At 44.0% G+C, this 26,632-nt stretch overlaps 1 protein-coding gene across 2 annotated transcripts in view; it reads left to right on the forward strand.

The window, feature by feature from the left end:
* The first annotated feature begins 8,748 nt into the window (after window positions 1-8,748).
* Window positions 8,749-26,632, forward strand: part of LOC126281398 (feline leukemia virus subgroup C receptor-related protein 2) — a 636,393-nt gene continuing 618,509 nt past the window's right edge. The window contains exon 1 of one of the 2 annotated variants that reach the window (XR_007551260.1): window positions 8,749-9,056. Coding sequence is in view for 1 of the 2 variants with exons in the window: in XM_049980331.1 (XP_049836288.1) it covers window positions 8,784-9,056 (273 nt within the window). In the remaining variant the exon portion in view is untranslated. The remainder of the gene's footprint in view (window positions 9,057-26,632) is intronic. The other variant, XM_049980331.1, reaches the window with a different exon arrangement.

Here is a 26,632-nt window from a genome sequence, read left to right on the forward strand (position 1 = left end):
TGTTAGTAAACACTGCTGTGGCACTGAGACAAATGGTTTTTGGAAGTTAAGAGTACTGCGTCTACCTTTTTTCTTTCGGCCACGGTTTTCGTGATGTAATGTGAGACGCGTTCTGACCCTACGACCTATTTAAAAGATATGGTAAAGAAAGACAAACTTACGTTTTGGAAACTGTGGATTTAGAGAAAGCTTTTGACACTATGAATTGGAATACACTCCTTTAAAATTCTGAAGGAGGCGAGGATAAAATAGAAGGAGCTAAATGCTATTTACAACTTTTACAGAAACCAGACTGAAGTTATAAAAGTCGAATGACGTGAAAGAGAATCAGAGATAGAAAAGGGAGTGAGACAGTGTTGTAGTCATTCTCGAAGCTTTTCCAGCTGTACATTGAACAAACAGTAAAGGAAACTAAGGAAAAATTTGGAATAGGAATTAAAGTTCAGGGAGAAGAAATAAAAACTTAGATTTATGATGCAAAATTCCCGAATTAACTGCCCACCACGAAGCTTCTTGCACTCAAATTATTCTCGAGTCCGAGAGATGGTTGAAACCCTAAGAACAAAGCTCCAAGATATTTAGCGATTCATTGATCGTACACCGTAAAGACAAATGAGACGCCATGGGTGTGTTAATTGCAGTTGACAAAAATATTGTCTCTGCTTAGGTCGAATATGAATCTGACAGTGAAGTTATCTGGTGGAGTATAACAGGTATAGATGAAATCAAATTAACTGTCAGATGTTTTTACCGGTCACCCGAGTCGGTTGTGAAGGTTTAAAGTCATTGACAGAAAGTCTATGGTAAGTAGTGCAGAAATAGCCAGGCCATTCATTATTAGTTGGAGGCGACTTTAACCTACCGAATACGGGAATATGGACGACTATCGATTCATTGCAGGGGGTACAGACAGACAGTCTTGCAAACTTCTTTTGAATACGTTTTCCGAAAACTGTCTTGAGCAGACAGTTCGACAGCCCACACGCTATGGAAATAATTAAGATCGCATACCTACAAACATGCCTGATCTAACCGACGGCGTCAGTATAGATGCAGCGATTAGTGACCATGACGTCATTATAACAGTTTGGTTAATAAAGTTAATAAATCAATCAAGAAGTCTGGGACAGTATTTCCGCTAGTAAGAGCAGATAGATAGTTAAAATCCTACATAGACAATGACCTGACATCATTTAGTTCCAGTACGATGGACGTAAAGGAACTGTTGTCATGGTTTAACGCATTGTAAATCATACTCTGAAGAAGTATGTACCGAATAAGTGGATTAAGGAAGGAAAAGCCTCATCGTGGCTTAACAAAGAAATTCGAAAAAAGCTCAGGAAGCAAAGGCTGTTGCACTCCCAGTTGAAAAGTTATTGCCGGCTGCGGTGGTCTCGCGGTTAAGGCGCTCAGTCCGGAACCGCGTGACTGCTACGGTCGCAGGTTCGAATCCTGCCTCGGGCATGGATGTGTGTGATGTCCTTAGGTTAGTTAGGTTTAAGTAGTTCTAAGTTCTAGGGGACTGATGACCACAGATGTTAAGTCCCATAGTGCTCAGAGCCATTTGAACCATTTTGAAAAGTTATTACTGTGAAGGACATAGTAACAAGCATCGCTGGTGCAGAGAAACATCTGAAATAGTTGAAAGCAAATAAGTCACCACGTCCTGATGGAATCGCAGTTCGGTTTTACAAAGATTACTCAGCAGCCCCTTACTTAACTTGATTTTGTTGCGAATTTCTCGTGCAACTCAAAGTCCCAAGCGACTGTAATAAATAAATAAATAAAACCGCAGGTGACTCATATATACAGGGTGTCACACTTACCTTGACCACCCTAGATAACTGTTTGTCCATATGCAAGTTACAAAATGTTTCAAGAAAATGTTCTTTAGCCGTCAGGGGAACATCAATCATGCTTTCATGCTGATTGCCTTCGTTGTAGCTTTCTTTCTTTTTTTTTTTTACAAAGATATGAACAGCGGTATGACTTTTTGAAATGGCACCCTGTATTTTTTATTCGGTAATTGATTTCCTCTCCTAAAGACCTATTCAAAAATGTGTCACAGTGTACCATTGACTGAAACACAACGTTATTAATTGCATAACACAACACTGACGTTGACGCTCCCAGTACTCGGGGTAATGGAACACATCCAAGTGCTGACGTTGACAGAGGACAAACGCAAACACAAGTAGAATGCACACCCGTCATTCCGTCAACCATCACCAGTTGAAGAGTTGTGTGAGAAGAATGTACAACAACGAAGAGAAGGTGGAAGTGCTACTCATCTATGGGGAATGTAAGCTAGCAGAACAGTAATTGCAATACTATTTTCTTATGTATGGGTACATTTAATACAGTAGTTTAGCCCTTTTAAATGCTGTTGTGTACAGTAGGCATACAGTAAAGGCTGTCCTCCCTACAAACTGCATCGACATAACGTTTCTTTTATTGTTGTTGTTGAAGGTAGGCGAAATGCTGCGCAGGAAGCGGAACTGTACACAGAGCGATATCCTTACAAGAACCCATCTTCCCGACGGATGTTTTCTCGTCTTCTTGTGACGCTTCACGAAACGGGAAGCTTCAACCCATGGCAACACAATCGTCGTAGCACTCGCACAGACGAAGCTGCCGAAGTTACTGTCCTCGCTGCCATTGCTATGACTCCACAAGTGAGCACACGGCAGCTTGAACACGAGATTGGCATTCCTGAAGCCAGTGTACATGGTATTTTTGCACGTTACCGGTCCCATTCTTAACATGTACACCTACATCAAGATTTGCATGCGAATGATTTCCAGAATCGTGTACAGTTCTGTCAGTGGGCACAGCAGCAAATCATCGCCAACCCGAACTTCAACAATGTTCTACACTCCTGGAAATGGAAAAAAGAACACATTGACACCGGTGTGTTAGACCCACCATACTTGCTCCGGACACTGCGAGAGGGCTGTACAAGCAATGATCACACGCACGGCACAGAGGACACACCAGGAACCGCGGTGTTGGCCGTCGAATGGCGCTAGCTGCGCAGCATTTGTGCACCGCCGCCGTCAGTGTCAGCCAGTTTTCCGTGGCATACGAAGCTCCAACGCAGTCTTTAACACTGGTAGCATGCCGCGACAGCGTGGACGTGAACCGTATGTGCAGTTGACGGACTTTGAGCGAGGGCGTATAGTGGTCATGCGGGAGGCCGGGTGGACTTACCGCCGAATTGCTCAACACGTGGGGCGTGAGGTCTCCACAGTACATCGATGTTGTCGCCAGTGGTCGGCGGAAGGTGTACGTGCCCGTCGACCTGGGACCGGACCGCAACGACGCACGGATGCACGTCAAGACCGTAGGATCCTACGCAGTGCCGTAGGGGACCGCACCGCCACTTCCCAGCAAATTAGGGACACTGTTGCTCCTGGGGTATCGGTGAGGACCATTTGCAACCGTCTCCATGAAGCTGGGCAACGGTCCCGCACACCGTAAGGCCGTCTTCCGGTCACGCCCCAACATCGTGCAGCCCGCCTCCAGTGGTGTCGCGACAGGCGTGAATGGAGGGACGTGTCGTCTTCAGTGACGAGAGTCGCTTCTGCCTTGGTGCCAATGATGGTCGTATGCGTGTTTGGCGCCGTGCAGGTGAGCGCCACAATCAGGACTGCGTACGACCGAGGCACACAGGGCCAACACCCGGCATCATGGTGTGGGGAGCGATCTCCTACACTGGCCGTACACCTCTGGTGATCGTCGAGGGGACACTGAATAGTGCACGGTACATCCAAACCGTCATCGAACCCATCGTTCTACCATTCCTAGACCGGCAAGGGAACTTGCTGTTCCAACAGGACAATGCACGTCCCCCTGTATCCCGTGCCACCCAACGTGCTCTAGAAGGTGTAAGTCAACTACCCTGTCCAGCAAGATCTCCGGATCAGTCCCCCATTGAGCATGTTTGGGACTGGATGAAGCGTCGTCTCACGCGGTCTGCACGTCCAGCACGAACGCTGGTCCAACTGAGGCGCCAGATGGAAATGGCATGGCAAGCCTTTCCACAGGACTACATCCAGCATCTCTAAGATCGTCTCCATGGGAGAATAGCAGCCTGCATTGCTGAAAAAGGTGGATATACACTGTACTAGTGCCGACATTGTGCATGCTCTGTTGCCTGTGTCTATGTGCCTGTGGTTCTGTCAGTGTGATCATGTGATGTATCTGACCCCAGGAATGTGTCAATAAAGTTTCCCCTTCCTGGGACAATGAATTCACGGTGTTCTTATTTCAATTTCCAGGAGTGTATTTACCGATGAACGTTTCTTCTCAAACAAAGGACAGGTATATACAAGGAACTTGCGTTATTGGTCCAGCGACAACCCACGATGGAACATGACAGGTGGAATATCAGCGTCAACGGAGAGTTAACGTTGGTATGGGATGTTTGGTACTACAATTATTGGCCCTTATTTCATCAATGGTAGTCTAAGCGACACAGCGTATGCCAACTTCCTCAGACAAATTCTTCTTCCTCTTCTGGATGAAGTGCCACTAAGAACCAGAGTGCATGTAGTATCAACACGATGGATGTCCAGCACATAAAGCCTTGCGTGCAGGTCGTGTTCTGAACCGAAAGTAGCCTACCAGATGGATTGGAAGAGGAGGAACAGTTACTTGCCCTGCTAGGTCTCTTGATTTAAATCTTCTGGACTTTTTTCTTTGGGGATGCATTAAAGACGTATTCTAACAACTAAAGAGGAAATGCAGGAACGTATCGTGCTTGCTCGTAATTCTCTTCAGCAGGCAACACTGTAAGCAGTATATAATTCTTTTATTCAACAAGTGCACCAGTGTATCTGGACAAACAGTTATTAGGGTGGTCAAGATAAATGGGACACTTTGTATAAGAGATGTAAAAGAGTGGACCAGCAAAATTACAGATCAGTATGCTTTAACGACAGTTCCCTGCAGAATCCTTGAAAGTTTTCTCAGATATTCAAAAAAAGTCCTGGAGAGGGAAAAGCTTCTGTCCACATATCAGCGGCGTATTAGAAAACATCTCTCGTACGAAACTCAGCTTGCCCTTTTATCCTGCGAACCAGGAGAGTTGCGTGAAGCATTTGACACGATGGCACATTTTCGATTTTTAACGGAGGTACAAGCATACGGAGGAGGTTCCCAGATATGTGAGTTACTAGAAGACTTGTTAAGTAACAGAAGCCAGTATGTTGTCCTCGACGGCCAGTGTTCACCAGTGCAAGGGCATCGTTAGGAGTGCCCCGGGGAGAGTGATAGAACCGCTGTTACTCTATATGTACATAAACGATCTGACGGACCAGGTAAGTAACAATCTGCTGTTGTGTACGGGAACCTCTAGTTGTTGACTGACTGTAGGAGAATAACGTAAATAAAATTTATGGTTGGTGTAATTAATCGCAGCTAGCTCTAAATGTAGTGGAATGTAAGTTACGCAGACGAGTAGGTAAAACTCGTGATGTCCTAATACGGCGTTAGTAGAGTGCTACTTGACACAGTCCAGATAGGTTAAATACGTAGGCTTAACGCTGCATAGCAGTATGAAATGGAACGAGCGTGCAAAGGTTGTAGTGGGGAAGGCGATTCGTCGACTTGAGCTCATGGAAGAGTTTTAGGAAAGTGTTTTTCATCTGTACAGGAGACCGCATATAGGCTGGAAGCCAAGTGCGACCCATTCTTGGGTGCTGCTCTAGTGGCTGGAATCCCCACCAGAACAGATTGAAGGAAAACATCGAAGAAATTAAAAAGGCGGCCTGCTAGATTTGGTACCGGTAGGTTCGATCAACGTACAAGTGTTACGGCGATGCTTCAGGACTTCAAATGGAAATCCCTGGAGGAAAGCCGACGTTCTTTTCGACGAGCAGTATTCAGAGAATTTAGAGAACCGGCATTTGACTTGACTGCAGAACGATTCTAATGACGCCAACATACATTTCGTGTAAGGACGATGAAAATTTGATTAGAGAGACTGGGGCTTGTAAGGAGGCGTGTAGACAGGAAAGGAAATGCTTAGTAGTGGTACAGGGTATCCTCCGCCACGTACCTAACGGGGGCTGGCGGAGTAACTATGTAGATGTTGATGTACGGTAATTCTGCCAGAGACAGCAAAGGACTTGGAGTAGTGGTTGAACGGAATACAAAGTATGTTGAGAAGGGGGGTTAGAAGATGAGATAAACAAATTAGAACATGGCTAATAGCGTGATGTCAATGTCCATTATGAAGAAATCAGTGTGGAAAATGAGAGTCTCGCCATTTCCGCAGCAAGGTAAAAGATGACAGCCGAAATAGAAACGACATAAATCGCCGATTGACCACGGCGGGGAAAGCATTTCTGAGAAAGCGGTAGTTTGTTAGCATTTAATATAAAGTGTTAAGAAATCTTTTCTGAAGGTATTTGTGAGTGTAGCCTTGTATATAACTGAATCTTGAACGATAACTAGTTCAGTCAAGAAGTGAATATTTTCAAATGGATTAAAAACAGTCTTGATAGCAATAAAATTGTTTGAGCAGTTGGCGTTCATTGAGCGACAACACCTGCTCCGTTCACACCCATTGCCTGTCAACGTGTGATAATTGTTCTGAAGATGGCACATTCTGAACGAAACCGGTTACCATAGCAAATAAATATTTTATTGCGGTCAAGATTGTTTTCAATCCATTTTAAAGTATTTTAGCTAGACCGATGGTTTTCTCTACAGAAAAATTTCTCAAAAATTACTTAAGAAGATAATACGAAATTGGAGTGCCTGTGATATTCCGAATTACGAAGCAATGTTCCTTCGGACATGAATGTGCGACAGGAAATCGAGCCAGGATTTCCCGTTTATCGCGAGCGGCCGCCTTTCCATTAGGCTATCCGAACAGGACTCACGGCCAGACCCAAACTTCCCTACGTGTGTGTGTCCCAAGGAACAGTGCATCGTAATTTGAAATAACACAGGCACTGGAGTATCGTATATATCCACCGATACGGGTAAGAGACTTTCAAGTAAAATGTCTTCTTTATACGGGAATAACGGATGTACGAGTACATGTTATAGACACCTGGGTGACGACATGTGGAAGTTTGCTTGACTAAAAGAGGTGATTGGCAGATAGGGCACATCCTGAGGCCACAAAGAATCGTCAGTTCAGAAATGGAAGTCTGAGACGGTAAAAACTGTAGAGGAGGAAGATCAAAGTTAATTGCAGTACGCAGTTTCAAACGTGTATAGGTATCAGTATTATAAAATGGCTCTGAGCACTATGGGACTTAACTTCTGAGGTCATCAGTCCCCTAGAACTTAGAACTACTTAAATCTAACTAACCTAAGAACATCACACACAACCATGCACGAGGCAGGATTCGAACCTGAGACCGTAGCGGTCGCGCTGTTCCAGACTGTAGCGCCTAGAACCGCACGGCCACACCGGCCGGCTATCAGTATTATAACTCTGGATTCGGTGAGGGTCAGAGGTGGGATGAGTGGACTACTGTAGCCTGTTGTGATGTTGTGTACCACTGCGGGCTACGGCGAGGACGAAGCCTCTCCATCGTTTCTAGGTCCCCAGTTTGTAATGGTTCTTTATTTACGGGACCATTACAGCACTCCAACCCCAGTTCTCGATACCAGTAATATCGTACTACTTTTCTGCGAAGTACAGACATATTTTTGTGACAATATTAACATTTGGTTTTATTAATGTATAGGTGCTCCGATGTATCGATATATTACAGTGATATTGTTCTTGTGTGTACCCATTTCTGTGAGACTGTCATAATCTTTGACTTACTTGTAACCGTTTTGGCGCGAATGCGCACAGAGCAGTCTTTATATCGCTTTGCAGAAGTTAAGTTGCTATTTCCCTTTGTAAAAGAACAGTCAAGTCTTGGGTTTGGTTAAAGTGGAAATTAAATATATGAAAATTGATACAAAACTGTTTTCTTGATTATGTGACAATTAAGAAGAAGTATATATCAATTTACAAGAAGTTTAATAAAAATGTGGATCGTGAACACCAAGTCAAAAATTATTTCTACCATACCATTGTTCTGATCTAGGATTGTTTGATCATTAACAATTTCCTGAAAAACGCATTTGTTAGGTCTTCAAATATTGGTAAAATACAGATCTGGACCTTCCAGCAGTCAAAGTGGAATCACCCTAGAATCAACAAGATGAGCCATAACAACTTCGACGAAATCTACGTGGGAATCCATTCAAGATAAGGGCCAAAATTAATGACTTTTTTTTTACAGTGACTTCATTATTTCCATTCTGACGGTACCATTCACAGTCAATAACTTTCTTGTTGCCCGATAAAACGAACATATGCCGCATGAGCAACATTATTAATCTGATTTCTAACCTACTTTGCAAGTGGTGGTACTGTTAGAAGTTCCATACAATACAATACAATGTATCGGTATTTATAAAGGGATGAAGAACCTTGTACAGGAAAGATAAAGTACAGTGGAGAGCTGCAGCAAACCAGACTCCGGACGGCTAGCAACATGTGATCGATCTTTACTCATTCGCATTGAGTGGGACGAACGAACTTTCCCACCGCGCTGGCGAAGCAGTAATCGAGCGAGAATAACTGTGGCAAATGTGTTGAGGCTGATAACGCGTGTGGACCAGTTCTCGTAGACGCGGAGCTACAGCGTGGGAGCGGTGCGCAGAGAAGCGCGCGCTACGTAAACAGGCGACTGCGCACGCGCGAGGCGGTCGTTTCGAGCTCAGTGGCGTCGGCATCGGGCCGGCCGGTCAGTCGGCTGCCGGCGATGGAGGCGCCCGCAGCTACGCCGGCGCTGCCCGACGCGGGGGCGGCGGCGCCGCCCGCCTGCCGGCTGTACGCGCGCCGCTGGCTCATGCTGGCCATCTTCGTGCTCTGCTCGCTGTCCAACTCCATCCAGTGGATCCAGTACTCCGTCATCACCAACATCGTCACCGAGTACTACCGCGTCGACAGCAACGCCGTCAACTGGACCGCGATGCTGTACGAGGTGCTCTACATACCGCTCATCTTCCCCGCCTCGTGGATTCTCGAGAAAACAGTAAGTCCATTAGCAACCCTACTGGATACCCTACAAAACAATTGGGATCATCCTATCCCCTTAAAAACATAGTTCGCAAAATGTTGCTTCAGTACGATATAATTTGTCGAAAACGTAGCATATGGTAAATGTTGTTTTGGTTATCAACCATAAGGTTCGTCGATGCGCTTCACCAGTGTTGGCACTTGCTAGGCATCCCTCGATTTCAGTGTTACATGCAAGGTAACCTATGTTTTATTGTAAACTTCAGATCGCGTTTGTTTCTGTTTATGTATTTCAGTTTTTGCCTGCATAAAGCTATAGCCTGTTCTTTTTTCTTGCGTCCCAAAGTATAAAAATCTGGAATTATTTAACTGGAATTCGAGATTGTATCTGATTCTGAGCATTCTTCAACTTTCTCCTATAATATTCAATTTTATTCTTATGCTATCTCTCTCAAACAAAAATACGAGACCCTGATTTAATAAATATAATTGATCGGTGTTTCCTGTTGAACATAAAGCAAAGTGTTTTTCTCGATCTAGTTTGACTACCTCGCAAGTTGGAAACAACCCATATCGAACAGTGACTCCGTCTGTTAACTGTAAACAGCGAAACAGAAACAGCTCCTTTCTCCACTTCAATTAATACAGGAGGAATTGTGAGCATTATGGTTGCATCCTCGTGACAAGTAGATAATAGGTGTGTCGAGCACCATTTCCTGTTAGCTACTTCCAATAAAGCCGAGAAAGGAAATGTGAAATGCATTCATTCACACATTCCATACGAATCATGTGGCGACCGCTCAAACAGGTGGTTCCTTGCGATGCTGCTTCATGTCACGGAAGGCGCAATCTAGTACTTACAGAAAATTGCGTAGAACCTACAAAAGGTCGAGTACAACAGAGTAAATTACGATGCCAGATTAAGTAATATGAAACTGTTGTTTCCATTTTAGGGATTGCCTGCTGATATGATGGCCTGAAAAAGTGTTAAAGTGCGCGATTTAAAACCGTTGTATACTCGGTAAGGAACTGCTGAAAACTGTGTTTATGAATACCGTTACTTCAATTTCAGAAATATTTCTGGGTAGTACTAAAGAAAATGTGTTGTAATGCGATTACATTAGGTACTCTTATTCGTTTATAAATTATGTGATATTCTTATATGTTGAATGTTTCCCTTGTTTTACTTTAACAGTAATTACAAAACCCTCATAAAATTTACGATTGCAGCAAGGTATAAAACAGTACATTACCTACTTAATTTCGTATGTAGCATACCACTGGCGACAAATAATTGTAATTAATAATGTGTAGCCTACAAATTATACTTACTCTCAATAAAATGTGGAGTAGTAAACTTTACGATTGTTTAGTAGCAACCTAACATTCTTCTCCTTTCAGTGTTCCATAGTTAATACATCGCTGTTGAAGCTTATACTGCATTTTGATATTTAGAAATTACCAATTTGATATGTCTTCTTCACTCATTTCTCTAGAAGAAGATTATTGCAGGTACACTACAGCGATCGCTAAGCAGAATTTAAACTACGTAGTTAGAAGTGCTTGTTAATTAAACATAGCAATTTCTTATGCGTAGCTTCAGGTGGAAGGCTTTTTAAAAAAATCTTGTCATCTCATTGTCATACTGCTTTTTGTTACCATGACGTTTCGGAGGCTACGTTGCATCTTCAGGCAGTGTAAATTTAACAACTCAAGCACGAGTTTATCTGTTTCTGATCGGCAACTACAGAAGCTCTAGTTGTGAGACAGCGGCCTTCCATTCGAAATAATTCCATCGCTTTCCTTCTTACTCGGGAAAGATTAAATTTTCTTCCTCGTGTTGCAAGATATATTGTTGGTTGATGGCTTACTAGTGCACATCTTACGTCAAAGGGGTGCACTGGGTGCACCCGACTGCAAATTGTTGCTCATGTCGGCACCAATGACTCTTGCCGTCTGGGTTCAGAGGTCATCCTCAGTTCGTACAGGCGGTTGGCGGAGTTGGTGAAGGTGGAAAGCCTCGCTCGCGGGGTGGAATCAGAGCTAACTATTTGTAGTATCGTTCCGAGAACCGATCGCGGTCCTCTGGTTTGGAGCCGAGTGGAAGGCTTAAACCAGAGGCTCAGACGATTCTGCGGAGAGCTGGGGTGCAAATTTCTCGACCTCCGCTATCGGGTGGAGAAATGTAGGGTCCCCCTGAATAGGTCAGGCGTGCACTACACGCCGGAAGCGGCTACGAGGGTAGCGGAGTACGTGTGGAGTGCACATGGGGTTTTTTTAGGTTAGAGAATACCCTCCCTAGGCCCGACAAGACGCCTCCTGAGACGCGGCAAGGCAGGAGTAGGCAAAATGCAACAAGGAATAACAATATTAATGTGCTAATAGTAAACTGCAGAAGCGTCTATAGAAAGGTCCCAGAACTGCTCTCATTAATAAACGGTCACAACGCCCATATAGTACTAGGAACAGAAAGTTGGCTGAAACCAGACGTAAACAGTAATGAAATCCTAAACTCTGATTGGAATGTATACCGCAGAGATAGGCTGGACAGTGAAGGGGGAGGCGTGTTTATAGCGATAAGAAGTGCAATAGTATCGAAGGAAATTGACGGAGATTCGAATTGTGAAATGATTTGGGTGAAGGTCACGGTTAAAGCAGGCTCAGACATGGTAATTGGATGTCTCTATAGGCCCCCGGGCTCAGCAGCTGTGGTGGCTCAGCACCTGAAGAATAATTTGGAAAATATTTCGAGTAGATTTCCCCACCATGTTATAGTTCTGGGTGGAGATTTTAATTTGCCGGATATAGACTGGGAGACTCAAACGTTCATAACGGGTGGCAGGGACAAAGAATCCAGTGAAATATTTTTAAGTGCTTTATCTGAAAACTACCTTGAGCAGTTAAACAGAAAACCGACTCGTGGCGATAATATATTAGACCTTCTGGTGACAAACAGACCCGAACTATTTGAATCAGTTAATGCAGAACAGGGAATCAGCGATCATAAAGCGGTTACTGCGTCGATGATTTCAGCCGTAAATAGAAATATTAAAAAAGGTAGGAAGATTTTTCTGTTTAGCAAAAGTGACAAAAAGCAGATTACAGAGTACCTGACGGCTCAACACAAAAGTTTTGTCTCAAGTGCAGATAGTGTTGAGGATCAGTGGACAAAGTTCAAAACCATGGTACAATATGCGTTAGATGAGTATGTGCCAAGCAAGATCGTAAGAGATGGAAAAGAGCCACCGTGGTACAACAACCGAGTTAGAAAACTGCTGCGGAAGCAAAGGGAACTTCACAGCAAACATAAACATAGCCAAAGCCTTGCAGACAAACAAAAATTACGCGAAGCGAAATGTAGTGTGAGGAGGGCTATGCGAGAGGCTTTCAATGAATTCGAAAGTAACGTTCTATGTACTGACTTGGCAGAAAATCCTAAGAAATTTTGGTCCTATGTCAAAGCGGTAGGTGGATCAAAACAAAATGTCCAGACACTCTGTGACCAAAATGGTACTGAAACAGGGGATGACAGACTAAAGGCCGAATTACTAAATGTCTTCTTCCAAAGCTGTTTCACAGAGGAAGACTGCACTGTGCTTCCTTCTCTAGATTGTCGCACAGTTGACAAAGTGGTAGATATCGAAGTAGACGACAGAGGGATAGAGAAACAATTAAAATCGCTCAAAAGAGGAAAGGCCGCTGGTCCTGATGGGATACCAGTTCGATTTTACACAGAGTACGCGAAGGAACTTGCCCCCCTTCTTGCAGCGGTGTACCGTAGGTCTCTAGAAGAGCGAAGCGTTCCAAAGGATTGGAAAAGGGCACAGGTCATCCCCGTTCTCAAGAAGGGACGTCGAACAGATGTGCAGAACTATAGACCTATATCTCTAACGTCGATCAGTTGTAGAATTTTGGAACACGTATTATGTTCGAGTATAATGTCTTTTCTGGAGACTAGAAATCTACTCTGTAGGAATCAGCATGGGTTTCGAAAAAGACGATCGTGTGAAACCCAGCTCGCGCTATTCGTCCACGAGACTCAGAGGGCCTTAGACACGGGTTCACAGGTAGATGCCGTGTTTCTTGACTTCCGCAAGGCGTTTGACACAGTTCCCCATAGTCGTTTAATGAACAAAGTAAGAGCATACGGACTATCAGATCAATTGTGTGATTGGATTGAGGAGTTCCTAGATAACAGAACGCAGCACGTCATTCTCAATGGAGAGAAGTCTTCCGAAGTAAGAGTGATTTCAGGTGTGCCGCAGGGGAGTGTCATAGGACCGTTGCTATTCACAATATACATAAATGACCTGGTGGATGACATCGGAAGTTCACTGAGGCTTTTTGCAGATGATGCTGTGGTGTATCGAGAGGTTGCAACAATGGAAAATTGTACTGAAATGCAGGAGGATCTGCAGCGAATTGACGCATGGTGCACGGAATGGCAATTGAATCTCAATGTAGCGAAGTGTAATGTGATGCGAATACATAGAAAGATAGGTCCCTTATCATTTAGCTACAAAATAGCAGGTCAGCAACTGGAAGCAGTTAATTCCATAAATTATCTGGGAGTACGCATTAGGAGTGATTTAAAATGGAATGATCATATAAAGTTGATCGTCGGTAAAGCAGATGCCAGACTGAGATTCATTGGAAGAATCCTAAGGAAATGCAATCCGACAACAAAGGAAGTAGGTTACAGTACGCTTGTTCGCCCAATGCTTGAATACTGCTCAGCAGTGTGGGATCCGCACCAGGTAGGGTTGATAGAAGAGATAGAGAAGATCCAACGGAGAGCAGCGCGCTTCGTTACAGGATCATTTAGTAATTGCGAAAGCGTTACGGAGATGATAGATAAACTCCAGTGGAAGACTCTGCAGGAGAGACGCTCAGTAGCTCGGTATGGGCTTTTGTTGAAGTTTCGAGAACATACCTTCACCGAAGAGTCAAGCAGTATATTGCTCCCTCCTACGTATATCTCGCGAAGAGACCATGAGGATAAAATCAGAGAGATTAGAGCCCACACAGAAGCATACCGACAATCCTTCTTTCCACGTACAATACGAGACTGGAATAGAAGGGAGAACCGATAGAGGTACTCAGGGTACCCTCCGCCACACACCGTCAGGTGGCTTGCGGAGTACGGATGTAGATGTAGATGTAGAGAAGAGACGAATTTCGAACTGCCCAACCGTACGATTTTAAGTTCATGATACACAACTTCCGGGCAGTTGCGGTGAATTTAATACACTGACAAGCGGCAATATCTATAATGAAATTTTAACTCTACAGCGGAGTGTGCGCTGATATGAAACTTCCTGGCACATTAAAAATGTGTGTCGGACCGAGACTCGAACTCGGGACCTTTGCCTGGAAGGTAGGAGACGAGGTACTGGCGGAATTAAAGCTGTGAGGACGGGGCGTGAGTCGTGCTTGGGTAGGTCAGATGGTAGAGCACTTGCCCGCAAAAGGCAAAGGTCCCGAGTTCGAGTCTCGGTCCGGCACACAGTTTTAATCTGCCAGGAAGTTTCAAGCGGCAATATGTTTAAATCTGCAGACTGGCCGTGGACTACGAAACCACTGATAAGTTGAGTGGCAGTCACTGGTTGCTGTTCTATTCTGCTCAAACGGTTGTGGTTTAGACACGGACTCTGATTACAGAGAACTGCAGCTTATTTTAAAGGTTCCTAGAAGATTAATACTGTGTGCTCGACCGAAACTCGAACCTCATTTAAGAACAATCCTCTTCAGGCTGCGGTAAACCGTGTCTTGGCAGTATCCTATCTTCTACAAGTGCTAGTTTCGCAAGGCATGCAGGAGAGCTTGTTTGGAAGGTAGTAGATGACGTACTGGCGAGTGTGAAACTGTGAGAGTGAGTCGTATTTGGACAGTTGAGGCGATAAAGCACTTCCCCGTGAAAGGCAAAGCTCCCAGGTTCGAGTTCAGGTCCGGCACAGTATTAATCTCTTTTATTATTATAACTGTTTATTGACAAATTTAAAGTTCACCGATAAGTTCTAACAGTTTCTGGGCGCTGTCCCAAGTTCTTCCTATCAGTTTTTCTCTAGCGACTGTGGATAACCGACTGACAAGCATTCCAATCAGGTATTTGTTCATAAATACCTTCATTTTAATGTTTTGACAGATAGAGATGCTATTCCTGTAACCCTCCGCGTCCTTTTGTATATGCCTTGCTGCAGTAACTGCAACCTTAGTCTCTTCTGTCCACCCTCCGGCCAAAATGTTGACTTAAACTCAATTTTAAACTTCTCGTAATACTCGTATCTGTCTATGGTCAACAGCCCCCACTGTAATGCACTGTCACAAAACGTATCTTTCTTCTGTAGCCCAGATACGTATCCACAAAAGGCTTTCAGTAAAGGTCCTACTAACCAAATAGGTTTTCTGCTTCTCTTCTGAACGTCTCCCCCTTTACGCCACAAGTTGTGCGAAGATCGAAACTAAGTGGTGCAGTTCCCCCGACTATTCATGGACTTCCAGACATCCATAAGAAATATGTTCCTATGAGCCTAACAGTGAGTAACATTGGCTCTTCAACCTATGACTGTGCGAAACACTTCCGCCTCTTGCGGGAAAATGAGCTCATCACAAACGCCACTGCGCGGACCTCATTGTCAAGGTAAAGTCGCTGAAACTGAACAGTTCTGATGTGTTAGCCGGCTCCAGTGTCGTGTTTTTATTCACAAACGTTCCACTTTCATAATTATTTCTTACTGGAACAGTTTTCATAAAGATATTTTAGTTTTTTTCAAATATGTAGTGACCTTGTCATACTTTTGATCCAACAACGAATTTTTTAAACATACTGACGGTGCCATCGTGGTTAGTCTCTTGTCACCTCTGATGGCCAATTTATTTACGAAGTATTTCGACGAAAAGATTCTGAAATCTGCTGTCTTAAAACCCACAGTATTTTGGAGATGTATTGACGATACGTTTGTTGTGTACCTCCGTGGGGAAGATAAATTAAAAGAATTTTTGAACCTTCTGAATTCGATCCATGCACAAATCCCTTTTACAGTGGGAACTGAAAAGAAGGGATGCTTTTCATTTAAAGACGTTTCGGTTCGGCACAAAGTTGCCACCTTGTGAAGTACAGTATATCGGAAACTGACGCATACAGTCTTGTATTTACGTGCAAGTGGCTGCTAACAGTTTGAGCGTTCTCAGACCTTTGGTTCATAGAGCACCCATCACTGTTGCAGGATGAGCTATTGTAGGTGTGTGTGTGTGTGTGTGTGTGTGTGTGTGTGTGTGTGTGTGTGTGTGTGTGTTTGTTTAGCGCCCGTAAACCTCAAACACACACACACACACACACACACACACACACACACACACCTACACCTACAATTAAAGAGTTTTTGAAGCCAAGGAGTAATCTCCAATATAGATATGTAAGGAGCTACGATTGAAAACAAAGGTGGACACATCTTATGTAAGACAAAGATTTGAATTGCTTTCTCGCCATATGTGGGAAGCCTATCGTCAGAAATAGGACGGATCCTAAGCAAGCACAGAGTAAAAGTGATCTTTCGTCCTCCACTGAAGACAGCAGCCCTCTTGGGTTCCGTTAAAGATGGTTTGAAGCTCCAGAAGGCTGGAGTTCACTAGATGACATGTGAATAATACCTTTCATGCATCGGACAGACGACTTGTACAATCCATGAAAGATGTACGGAACGTAGCGGGTACATCTACGTCTACGTAATCTTTCTGGGACTCGGTAGTGAAAGAGGCAACTGAAATTCGTTTGGCGATGGATTTAATTAATAGAGATAGCGGCTTCAGTTTGCATAAGTCACGGAAACCGGCGCTTTCTGCAATAAACTTACAAAGACGTCGCGGCAGTGCAGCTCAGAGTGATACATAGACATCCCAGCGTGGACTGACTGCGCAGTCACAGATATAATTAATGCACAATGTACTACTTTGCCGGCGATCAACGTCTCTGGCGCCTTGTCCATCAATGGTCGCATGCGCAGTGGCGCGGTCCGCTGGTTTAAAAAGGACGGAGCGAGTGCTGAAGCGTCAGTGTCTCGGCTCACTCTGAAGATGGCTGAACTATATACAGCCGAAATATTAGAAGTTGAATGTATGTAACTGCACAGCCGAAAGATGAAGCAGTTATTGCGCCGCGAAAACATGGAGATGGTTCCCTACTTGTCTAATCGTCTATTGTAACAGGTTACGAACATCTTAAAGGAATGGGTATCTCACCACTACCCTGAGCGTTCTTCCTTTTTCCACTCTGCCCACAAACATCCACATTTGTCACACTCACGCTATCCATAGATAAATAACATTCTCTCCTTCTTTACTAAGCAATTTCTGCAACTCTGAAAAATCATTCAGTTAGTTCTCTAACAATTATAGCCCTCCTCGGACACTTTTATTCTCAAGTTCCCTAGTCCAGTGTTGTAATTTTTAAGTCCCTCCTGTCTTCTTTCACGATTCGTTGCGATACCGTCTCATTCAAATACTCCACTTGATTATTGATTTTATCTATCTGTTTCAAAATGATACTGCACAGCTTGCTTAAACTCTTCTTTACATTTCTACGATTCAACAGGTAGTTCTCTTTTTAAGTTATCCACCAACATTCCTTTCTACTCTTCGTGTTTTGTCAAATCTCTTTTTACATTATCTAATAACTTTTAATATTTTGCCAGCAAACGGTTAAAAAATCTCTTTTTCATCGTCCCTGGCCATTTTGTTGAAACTGAAAAATCACTCGCAGATACAGAAAATAGCATTATTAAATAAAATAAATATTTCTAGTTCTACCAGAGCCATAGTATTACGGGAATACTATTTGAAAATACATAGCTTAAAATGATATTTTGTGTCTCAAAGTTAAAAAGAAAGTTAATGTATCTGAACTTGAAAACTACTACAGTGACTAGCGGAGGCCAACAGATGTACCAATAACGTTTACTCTTCACAACAACACTCTGACTACGGTCAGCACATCCATATGCAAAAAGAATATTATTTTTCTTCGAACACTTTATCTTAGGCCGTAGCTCCTTATTGTAGTCACTCTCTGGAAAACGGTTATTAGTTAATCTCCGCCAGGCAGTCCCTTTCCTTTTTCACCGACGACGACGTTATGAGTCCCTCGTCAGTCCTCAGTACAAACGTATCCAAAATATATTTGTCAGCTAGAGGTATCACATTCACCTGCAAACAGGTTACTTACGACAGTATGGATAGTAAAATAGTAAATTCTCTTTTCGTAACTAGATTGGAAACTGCCCAGTTACTTTTATAGATTTGATAGGACGAAATTAATTTTGTCCTAACGGTAGCCAAAAATACTAGTGCACAAAATGACAACGTACAACGGAGTACGTCCGTGAGGCGACCGACATGTTTTAAGTACTGTGTACTTAAATTTGATCGTAAGGATACCGATTGAAAACCTGTATGCAAAGTAAATGAAGGTGGTTTGCTGTTGTAACGTAATGTGAGAGAAAGTTAAGACATGGGTTTCATGGAATAGGTGATATTTAGTTTTTATAACTGCAAAAAAATATTCAAATGTGGGTGAAATCTTATGGGACTTAACTGCTAAGGTCATCAGCCCCTAAGCTTACACACCACTTAACCTAATTTATCCTAAGGAAAACACACACACACACACACACACACACACACACACACACACACACACACACACACACGAGGGAGGACCCGAACCTCCGCCGGTATCAGCCGATCCTTTGAAAGTATGTTGCAGTTCCAACGTTATCGCGGATATGTCTAATCAAAATCATCCGGCTAGAACGTCCTCTCGCTGTTGAACTCATAATCATACAAGGGAAATAGAACGCAATCATACATAATGTGAATTACTCTTGTGCAATGAGTTTCTAGTTTTACCTACTCGAGCAGATATCGTACCGCGCTTCTGTCTGAAAATAAAGATGTAACCGCTCTCATGTGTCTGATTCACAACAGCTTAAGATAGCTCTCCTCCCGAACAGGCCATGAAGGCCCAACGGCACCGACCGGCCACCGTGTCGTCCTCACCCCATAGGCGTCACTGGATGCGAATATGGAGAGGCAGGTGGTAAGCACACCGCTGTCTCAGCCGTATGTCAGTTTCCAAGACCGGAGCCGCTACTTCTCAATCAAGTCGCTCCTTAGTTTGCCTCACAAAGGCTGAGTGCACATCGCTTACCAACAGCGCTCGGCAGACCGGAAGGTCATCCATGCAGGTGCTAGCCCAGCCCGACTCAGCTTAAGATACTTTATAGGCAAATCTCTCTTGTACTGATTGATAAAAACTAAAAGCTTGCCATTCAATTTTTGCAAGAGAAACAGTCTGCAATCTCATTAATGAAAGGAAAGAAATATTACTTACATCACATTTTAACATTCCAGTTAATCAGCATACATTCGTTATTAGCATTGTCTCGAAAGTTTTAGATGTTTAGTTCTTTCCTTCTTAAAATCTCACAAAAAATTCCCTTTTCGGTGTCCATAATCTCACAGATATTTTTAATTATTACTCCAGAAGGAGAGAGTAAGTTTCCTTACTCCATTCAAGAAGCAAGAACGTTCTTGAGGATAATTGTAATTCTCTCTCTCCCCCCCCCCCCCTCCCACCCCGTCTCCCTCTTCATCGTTTGCGGCGTGAGTACAGAAATAAAAGCCATTTTAACTACTAGTTCCTCTTTACCTACTTTTATTTAAAACACTTTACTTAAATTATATTTCATTTGGGCTCTACGAGAAATTATGCATTGCTAGTGAATGAAACTCAAATGAAAATACTTCGCCTACCTCAGTTACGAAAGACCCCACCATACGAGCACCAACAATCTGCCCTCATAGGAGTTCACGTACTTCAGACATAACGCACTCACAGCTACACAGAACGCTGCTATGACTACGGCTGAGTCTTGAACCGTATCGAGGACATTCTATTCGTGGTGATATACAACAGCACACCTTGCAGTGATGGCTACCATCTGCATTTATGTTCAACTTTCATTTCTTGCGGCGTTTCACGAAATGAGACAGTTAAAGATAACGACGGAGTTCTGCTGTTTGGCCAGAAAAATAGGTGACAATGGTCGAAGTATATAAGATGTAATGTGCAGACTGGCTATAGCATGTGTTTCTAAAAAGGATAAATTTGTTAACATGTAATATAAAGTATTAAGTTGTCTTTTCTGAAGGTACTTGGCTAGTGTTAAGCCTTTTACGGAAGTAAAACGTAGACAATAAGGATTTCAGACAAAAACAGAATAGAAGCTTTTGATATGTAATGATACATAAGAATGCTGAAGATTAGGTGGGTTGGTATAATAACTAACGAAGCAGTATTGAGACGAACTGGGGCACACATTGACTGAAAGGATTCTGAGGCATCAAGAATCGCCAGTTTGGTAATGAAAGAAAGTATGGGGTGCCTAATAACTGCAGAGGGAGACGAAGGCTTGTGAGCAGTGATGAGCCATGCATAGAATAGACTAGCTCGGAAGACAATGAACAGAAGAAAATAGAAATGCTAACGCCACTTCATTGCTTCAGGGCATCGACTGCTAATACTAAACAGGATGGTGCAGTGGGAAAAGTCACAATCTTAAGGAAGGGATCCAAACCTCAGTCTTGGCGTGCTGATTTAGATTTTCCGTGGTACCTCTGGGTCACGCCAGACTACCGGCAACCGGTTCCCTTCCCCAATGTCAACTGCTGTCGATGGCTTGTTGAACTCTGAACCTTTTATCAACGAATAGCTGCGAGTAAAAAAAAAAAAAAAGTAACTTAGTTGACAAAGCCAGCAGCTGACTCAAATCCTATGGCTGCCTAGGCCTCTGCAGACTGACCATCTGTCGTTACATCTACAAACACTGGGAGTCTTCCATTAAAAAAGAAGAGGCCTATATTTTTACAAATGACAGGTAAACCGGAAAAATGTACAATAAAAATATGGCAGAGAGAGACATAAGCTCACTAGACAAAAAATTACTCACCTCTAGAGCAATCATTACGAATACATTTTTCTACTGTGTAGTTCCGGCCGCTGACTTAATAACTACCTGGATTCGGTTAGGAAGTGAACCCACAAAGTTGTACAGGAACGTTGCATGCAGATTAAGACACTCGCTGAGGATCTGATCTTGCAGTTCCACCAGATTGCGGGGATGCTGATGTCGGCGTTTTACCCACTGTTCTAACTTTCTGTGGGGTTCAAATCATATGATTCTGCAGGCCAGTCGAGATGTTAAAGGCTGGGGGAGAGTTCACAAAACTAGTCAGTTATTCTTCCAGCCCTATGATCTCTGCTGTTGTCTTGAAAAATAGGGGTACCATCAGCATACTCATCATGCAGATGTTGAGTGAAAGGCAACACTCCAACGTTCAGAATGTTTAAATAAGTATGCTGGCTCATGTTAGTGGCCACCTCAGTGAGCGGACCCAAATTCATGATAAGAAAAATACCCCCAAAACGTCGCCCACATTCAGGATAAAATGCCTGATTTGCCCTGCACTAGCCGATGTGCGTCATTTGTGAAGACCGGCGACGACGTGATTCGTCAGACCACATTACGTTCCGCCAGTCAGCTACTGTCCACGTTCCATTATTTCTAGCCGACTGAAGCATAGCTTTGTGTGTTTGTTGTAAGTAGGCTGTTTAGGTTTTTTTATTGGTAACGCCGCCGCCACGTAGCGCTCTGTATGAAAATCACTGGCTGTGCCGTGTGCAGTCTGTGGCTGGTTTGCATTGTTGTCTGCCATTGTAGTGTTGGGCAGCGGCAGCTGGATGCTAACAGCGCGTAGCGTTGCGCAGTTGGAGGTGAGCCGCCAGCAGTGGTGGACGTGGGGAGAGAGAGATGGCGGAGTTTTGTAATTTGTAAGACTGGATGTCATGAACTATCATATATGTTTTGACTATTAAGTAAATACAGTTTGTTCTCTATTAAAATCTTTCATTTGCTAACTATACCGATCAGTAGTTAGTGACTTCCGTAGTTTGAAGCTTTTAGTTAGCTGGCAGTAGTGGCGCTCGCTGTATTGCAGTAGTTCGAGTAACGAAGATTTTTGTGAGGTAAGTGATTTGTGAAACATACAGGTTAATGTTAGTAAGGGCCATTCTCTTGTAGGGATTACTGAAAGTCAGATTGCGTTGCGCTAAAAAAAAAAATATTGTGTGTCAGTTTAAGCACAATCATGTACAATTTTTCTAAGGGGACGTTTCACTGTCTGAGCAAAGGGCATTTGCGAGGTGACACTTCAAATACAGGGTGCCCAGAAAGTAAGTATCAATTTTCATTTTCCAGATGTGCTAAGACAAAATAAACATATTTAGAGAGAGAGTAGCTAATACTGTTCAACATGTCCGCCTTCATTGGCAACACACTGTTCCCATCGCCTTGTGGTTGCATAGAAAGCGCGCTGTAGCATTTGCGGGGTTATTAGCAAGCACGCATCTCGTATTTGCCATTTCAGTTAATTCAATGTGGCACCCTGGTATCATAAACTCGGCTTTTGATGAAACCCCACGCAAAGAAGTCCAGGGGAGCAAGGTCGGGGGAGCGAGCAGCCTACATGCGACCTGCAGCTCTTCCTATCCACCTGTTAGGAAAGGTTCCGTTCAGGTAGTCCTGGACAATGTTAGCGTAGTGAGGTGGTGCCCCATCTTGTTGGTACATGACAGAGGCAAGAATACCATCCCGTTGCAACTGTGGCTCCAAGAACAACTGCAGCATGTCCAGGTAGGTTGCTCCGGTAATTGTCTTTTCAGCACACATAAACGGCCCACAGATCCTATCTTTTATGAGAGCAACCCACACATCGGCTTTGGGAGAGTCCCTTTGCCAGCCAGTGAATTCATGGGGATGCTCCTCAGCCCAGATCCGGCAATTATGTTTGTTGACGATGGAGCAGACATGAAATGTCACTTCGTCGTTGAACACATGATTCATCAGGTTGTTCTCGGCTACAGCCTCCAACAGATCGTGACACACGGCTGCTCGTGCCGCATCGTCTTCATACTCTGGCTGGTGAAGCACCTGGATATGATATGCCTTCTTTTTTATGGGTGTAGTGAAGCACTTTCCACACCGTCGATTTCGGCATGTATAGTGTAAACGATGTTCCAGAATTGTTATTCGTTCGGCAATTGTTAACATTGTGATGTCTCTTCACGGTACGTGTAGCAGAAATAGCCCACATCTAAGTTTTCCGCAAAATTGATAGTTACTTTATGGGCACCCTGTATTCATTGCAATAATTTCTCGCTGACTGGTGGGGATGGACCTTCATTCACTGCCTGCATCAATACCTGTCGGGTTTGGAAGCGATTTTGATTCACAAGACGTGAAACGCGTCACCGGTCCGTCAGGGTCAGCATCTTTTTAGGCAACAGTTGTGACATCTTTAGTGGCTACGTGTGTTACACTGCTGGTTGTAGACACGTTGGAGCAGTTCTCCGCAGAACACCAAGAACTCCAGCAACTTCACACACAATTGACGACTCTGCCACGTCCTTAAATTTTCCAACGTCTACCTACAATGTCGGCTTGAAACAAAAATATCACGCCTAATGCTCTCGTAGAGGCAGTGCTGGCACTGATCAGCACACGTGAGTCGATCGCTGCCCCATCTGTAATGGCCTAACGACTTACCTGCGCCTGCGCACAGGGGTGACTAATTTTTCGTACGGTAAGCTTACTTGTTGAGGTAAGGGTCGTTCTGTATTATCATAGTCTTTTAGCACTACAGGAAGTTCGCGGAGTGCTTTCCAATCGTCTTTACACATCCCAACCTACCATCTCAAAGCATCATGAACTTGTGCGAACACACTTGGATGTCTTCCGATTTCTTCAGAAGCATGCAAACTATAGACCTATATCTCTGACGTCGATCTGTTGTAGAATTTTAGAACACGTCTTTTGCTCGCGTATCATGTCGTTTCTGGAAACCCAGAATCTACTCTGTGGGAATCAACATGGGTTCGGGAAACAGCGATCGTGTGAGACCCAACTCGCTTTATTTGTTAATGAGACCCAGAAAATATTAGATACAAGCTCCCGGGTAGATGCCATTTTCCTTGACTTCCGGAAGGCGTTCGATACAGTTCCGCACTGTCGCCTGATTAACAAAGTAAGAGCCTACGGAATATCAGACCAGCTGTGTGGTTGGGTTGAAGAGTTTTTAGCACACAGCATGTTGTCCTCAATGGAGAGACGTCTACAGGCGTTAAAGTAACCTCCGGGGTGCCACAGGGGAGTGTTATGGGTCCATTGCTTTTCACAGGATATATAAATGACCTAGTAGATAGTGTCGGAAGTTCCATGCGGCTTTTCGCGGATGATGATGTAGTATACAGAGAAGTTGCAGCATTAGAAAATTGCAGCGAAATGCAGGAAGATCTGCAGCGGATAGGCACTTGGTGCAGGGAGAGTGGCAACTGGCCCTCAACATAGACAAATGTAATGTATTGCGAATACATAGAAAGAAGGATCCTTTATTGTATGATTATATGATAACGGAATGAACACTGGTAGCAGTTACTTCTGTAAAATATCTGGGAGTATGCGTGCGGAACAATTTGAAGTGGAATGATCATATAAAATTAATTGATGGTAATGCGAGTACCAGGTTGAGATTCATTGGGAGAGTCCTTAGAAAATGTAATCCATCAACAAAGGAGGTGGCTCACAAAACACTCGTTCGACCTATACTTAAGCATTGCTCATCAGTGTGGGATCCGTACCAGGTCGCGTTGACGGAGGAGATAGAGAAGATCCAAAGAAGAGCGGCGCGTTTCGTCACAGGGTTATTTGGTAACCGTGATAGCGTTACGGAGATGTTTAGCAAACTCAAGTGGCAGACTTTGCAAGAGAAGCGCTCTGCTTCGCGGTGTAGCTTGCTGTCCAGGTTTCGAGAGGGTGCGTTTCTGGATGAGGTATCGAATATATTGCTTCCTCCTACTTATACCTCCCGAGGAGATCACGAATGTAAAATTAAAGAGATTAGAGCGCGCACGGAGGCTTTCCGGCAGTCGTTGTTCCCGCGAACCATTTGCGACTGGAACTGGAAAGGGAGGTAATGACAGTGGCAAGTAAAGTGCCCTCCGCCACACACCATTGGGTGGCTTCCGGAGTATACATGTAGATGCAGATGCTACACTCGCTACCAAATCGTGTATACGTTGTCGATGGGTATGGAAACATCTGTGCAAGTAAATGGCACCAAGAGACTTGATAAAGTAAGTTAAAAATGGCGTTCCTCGCCAAGACCATTGACCAAGGGCACCATTGTCAGACTGAGTTCTGCTGCGGTACGCATAACAGTTGTCTGACAGTGTGAAATAGCTCGGGAACTGGAAAAAATGCTTAGGTTTAAATACACGGGACAGTAAGATTCTTGTGGAAAAACTTCTAAATCGCACACAGATTCATTGTGAAATTCGGGCGGCAGGTGGACCAAATGCAATGACGCGTCCAGCTGTAGGGAAATGGTGCCAACAGTTTGACAAAGCCCGCTCAGACAGAATGATGCCGATTGGAAATGAAGGCCATCGACAAAAGACAATAGCCAGGCAACCGAGGAACTGATTCGCAGCAGTCGCACGGTGATTATCGCGGTCATTGTCCAGTAGATGCGTATCACAACATGCAGTGCTCGTTCCATCGTCCTGGATCGTCTGCAGCATATTGAACTGCGCTCACTCTAGGTTCCGCGATCACTGTCTCACATGCAAAGGCGCAAGATTTACGGCGTCTCTGGATTTCGTAGAGTGTTCCTCTGTAGAGGGCAATGATTTCGCGTACGTGGAATGGAGATACATCACCTCGCCTTTGTGAAGTGGCGCCATCAGCAATTGAGGTCGTGATCACCACTTTCGTCAACTGTGCACACACAGTTTACGACAGAGGCCACAACAATTAATGCACGTTAGTACAGTACTACACTGTCTCAGCTGCAAAAACTCTATGCAGAGCGAGGGGAGTTGAAAACTAAGCAGAGACATTTTTCTTCGCACGACAGTGCAACACCCGATAGGGCGCCCAAAGCGCAAGCTTTGCTCCAGCGTTTTCTGTGGGAAGTTTCGAAGTATCCATAATACAGTCCAGATCTTGCACCAAACGATTTCTATCTTTTCGGCAACCCGGAAGAATATTGGAGGGGAGGGGGGCCGGGACTGCCTAACAATGACGACGTTCGGACAGCGGTTCTAGAATAGCTCTGATATTGGGAGGCATCGAGCCACCATACATTTGGTAATGGAGGGGAGTGTTTCGATAAAAATTGGAGAATGACGATCGAATACAGTAATCAGGTTAAAGAGGTGGACAATATAATTTGAACACCTGACAAACACACAATTTTTATTTTATTACTAAGGAGTTGGGCCACTACTGGCTTTGAGAATGGCTGAAGTTGTTCACGGAATAAGTTCGTAGAGTATCTGAATTGTTCCCAACGAAATGTTATAGCTTTCTTGTACCAAACCATCCACCAACTGCTTCAGAGATGTTGGAGCTTTGTGTGTGTGTGTGTGTGTGTGTGTGTGTGTGTGTGTGTGTGTGTGTGTGTGTGTGTGCGCAAAAA

Source organism: Schistocerca gregaria, chromosome 7 (genome assembly GCF_023897955.1).
Source record: "Schistocerca gregaria isolate iqSchGreg1 chromosome 7, iqSchGreg1.2, whole genome shotgun sequence".
Lineage (NCBI taxonomy): Eukaryota > Metazoa > Arthropoda > Insecta > Orthoptera > Acrididae > Schistocerca > Schistocerca gregaria.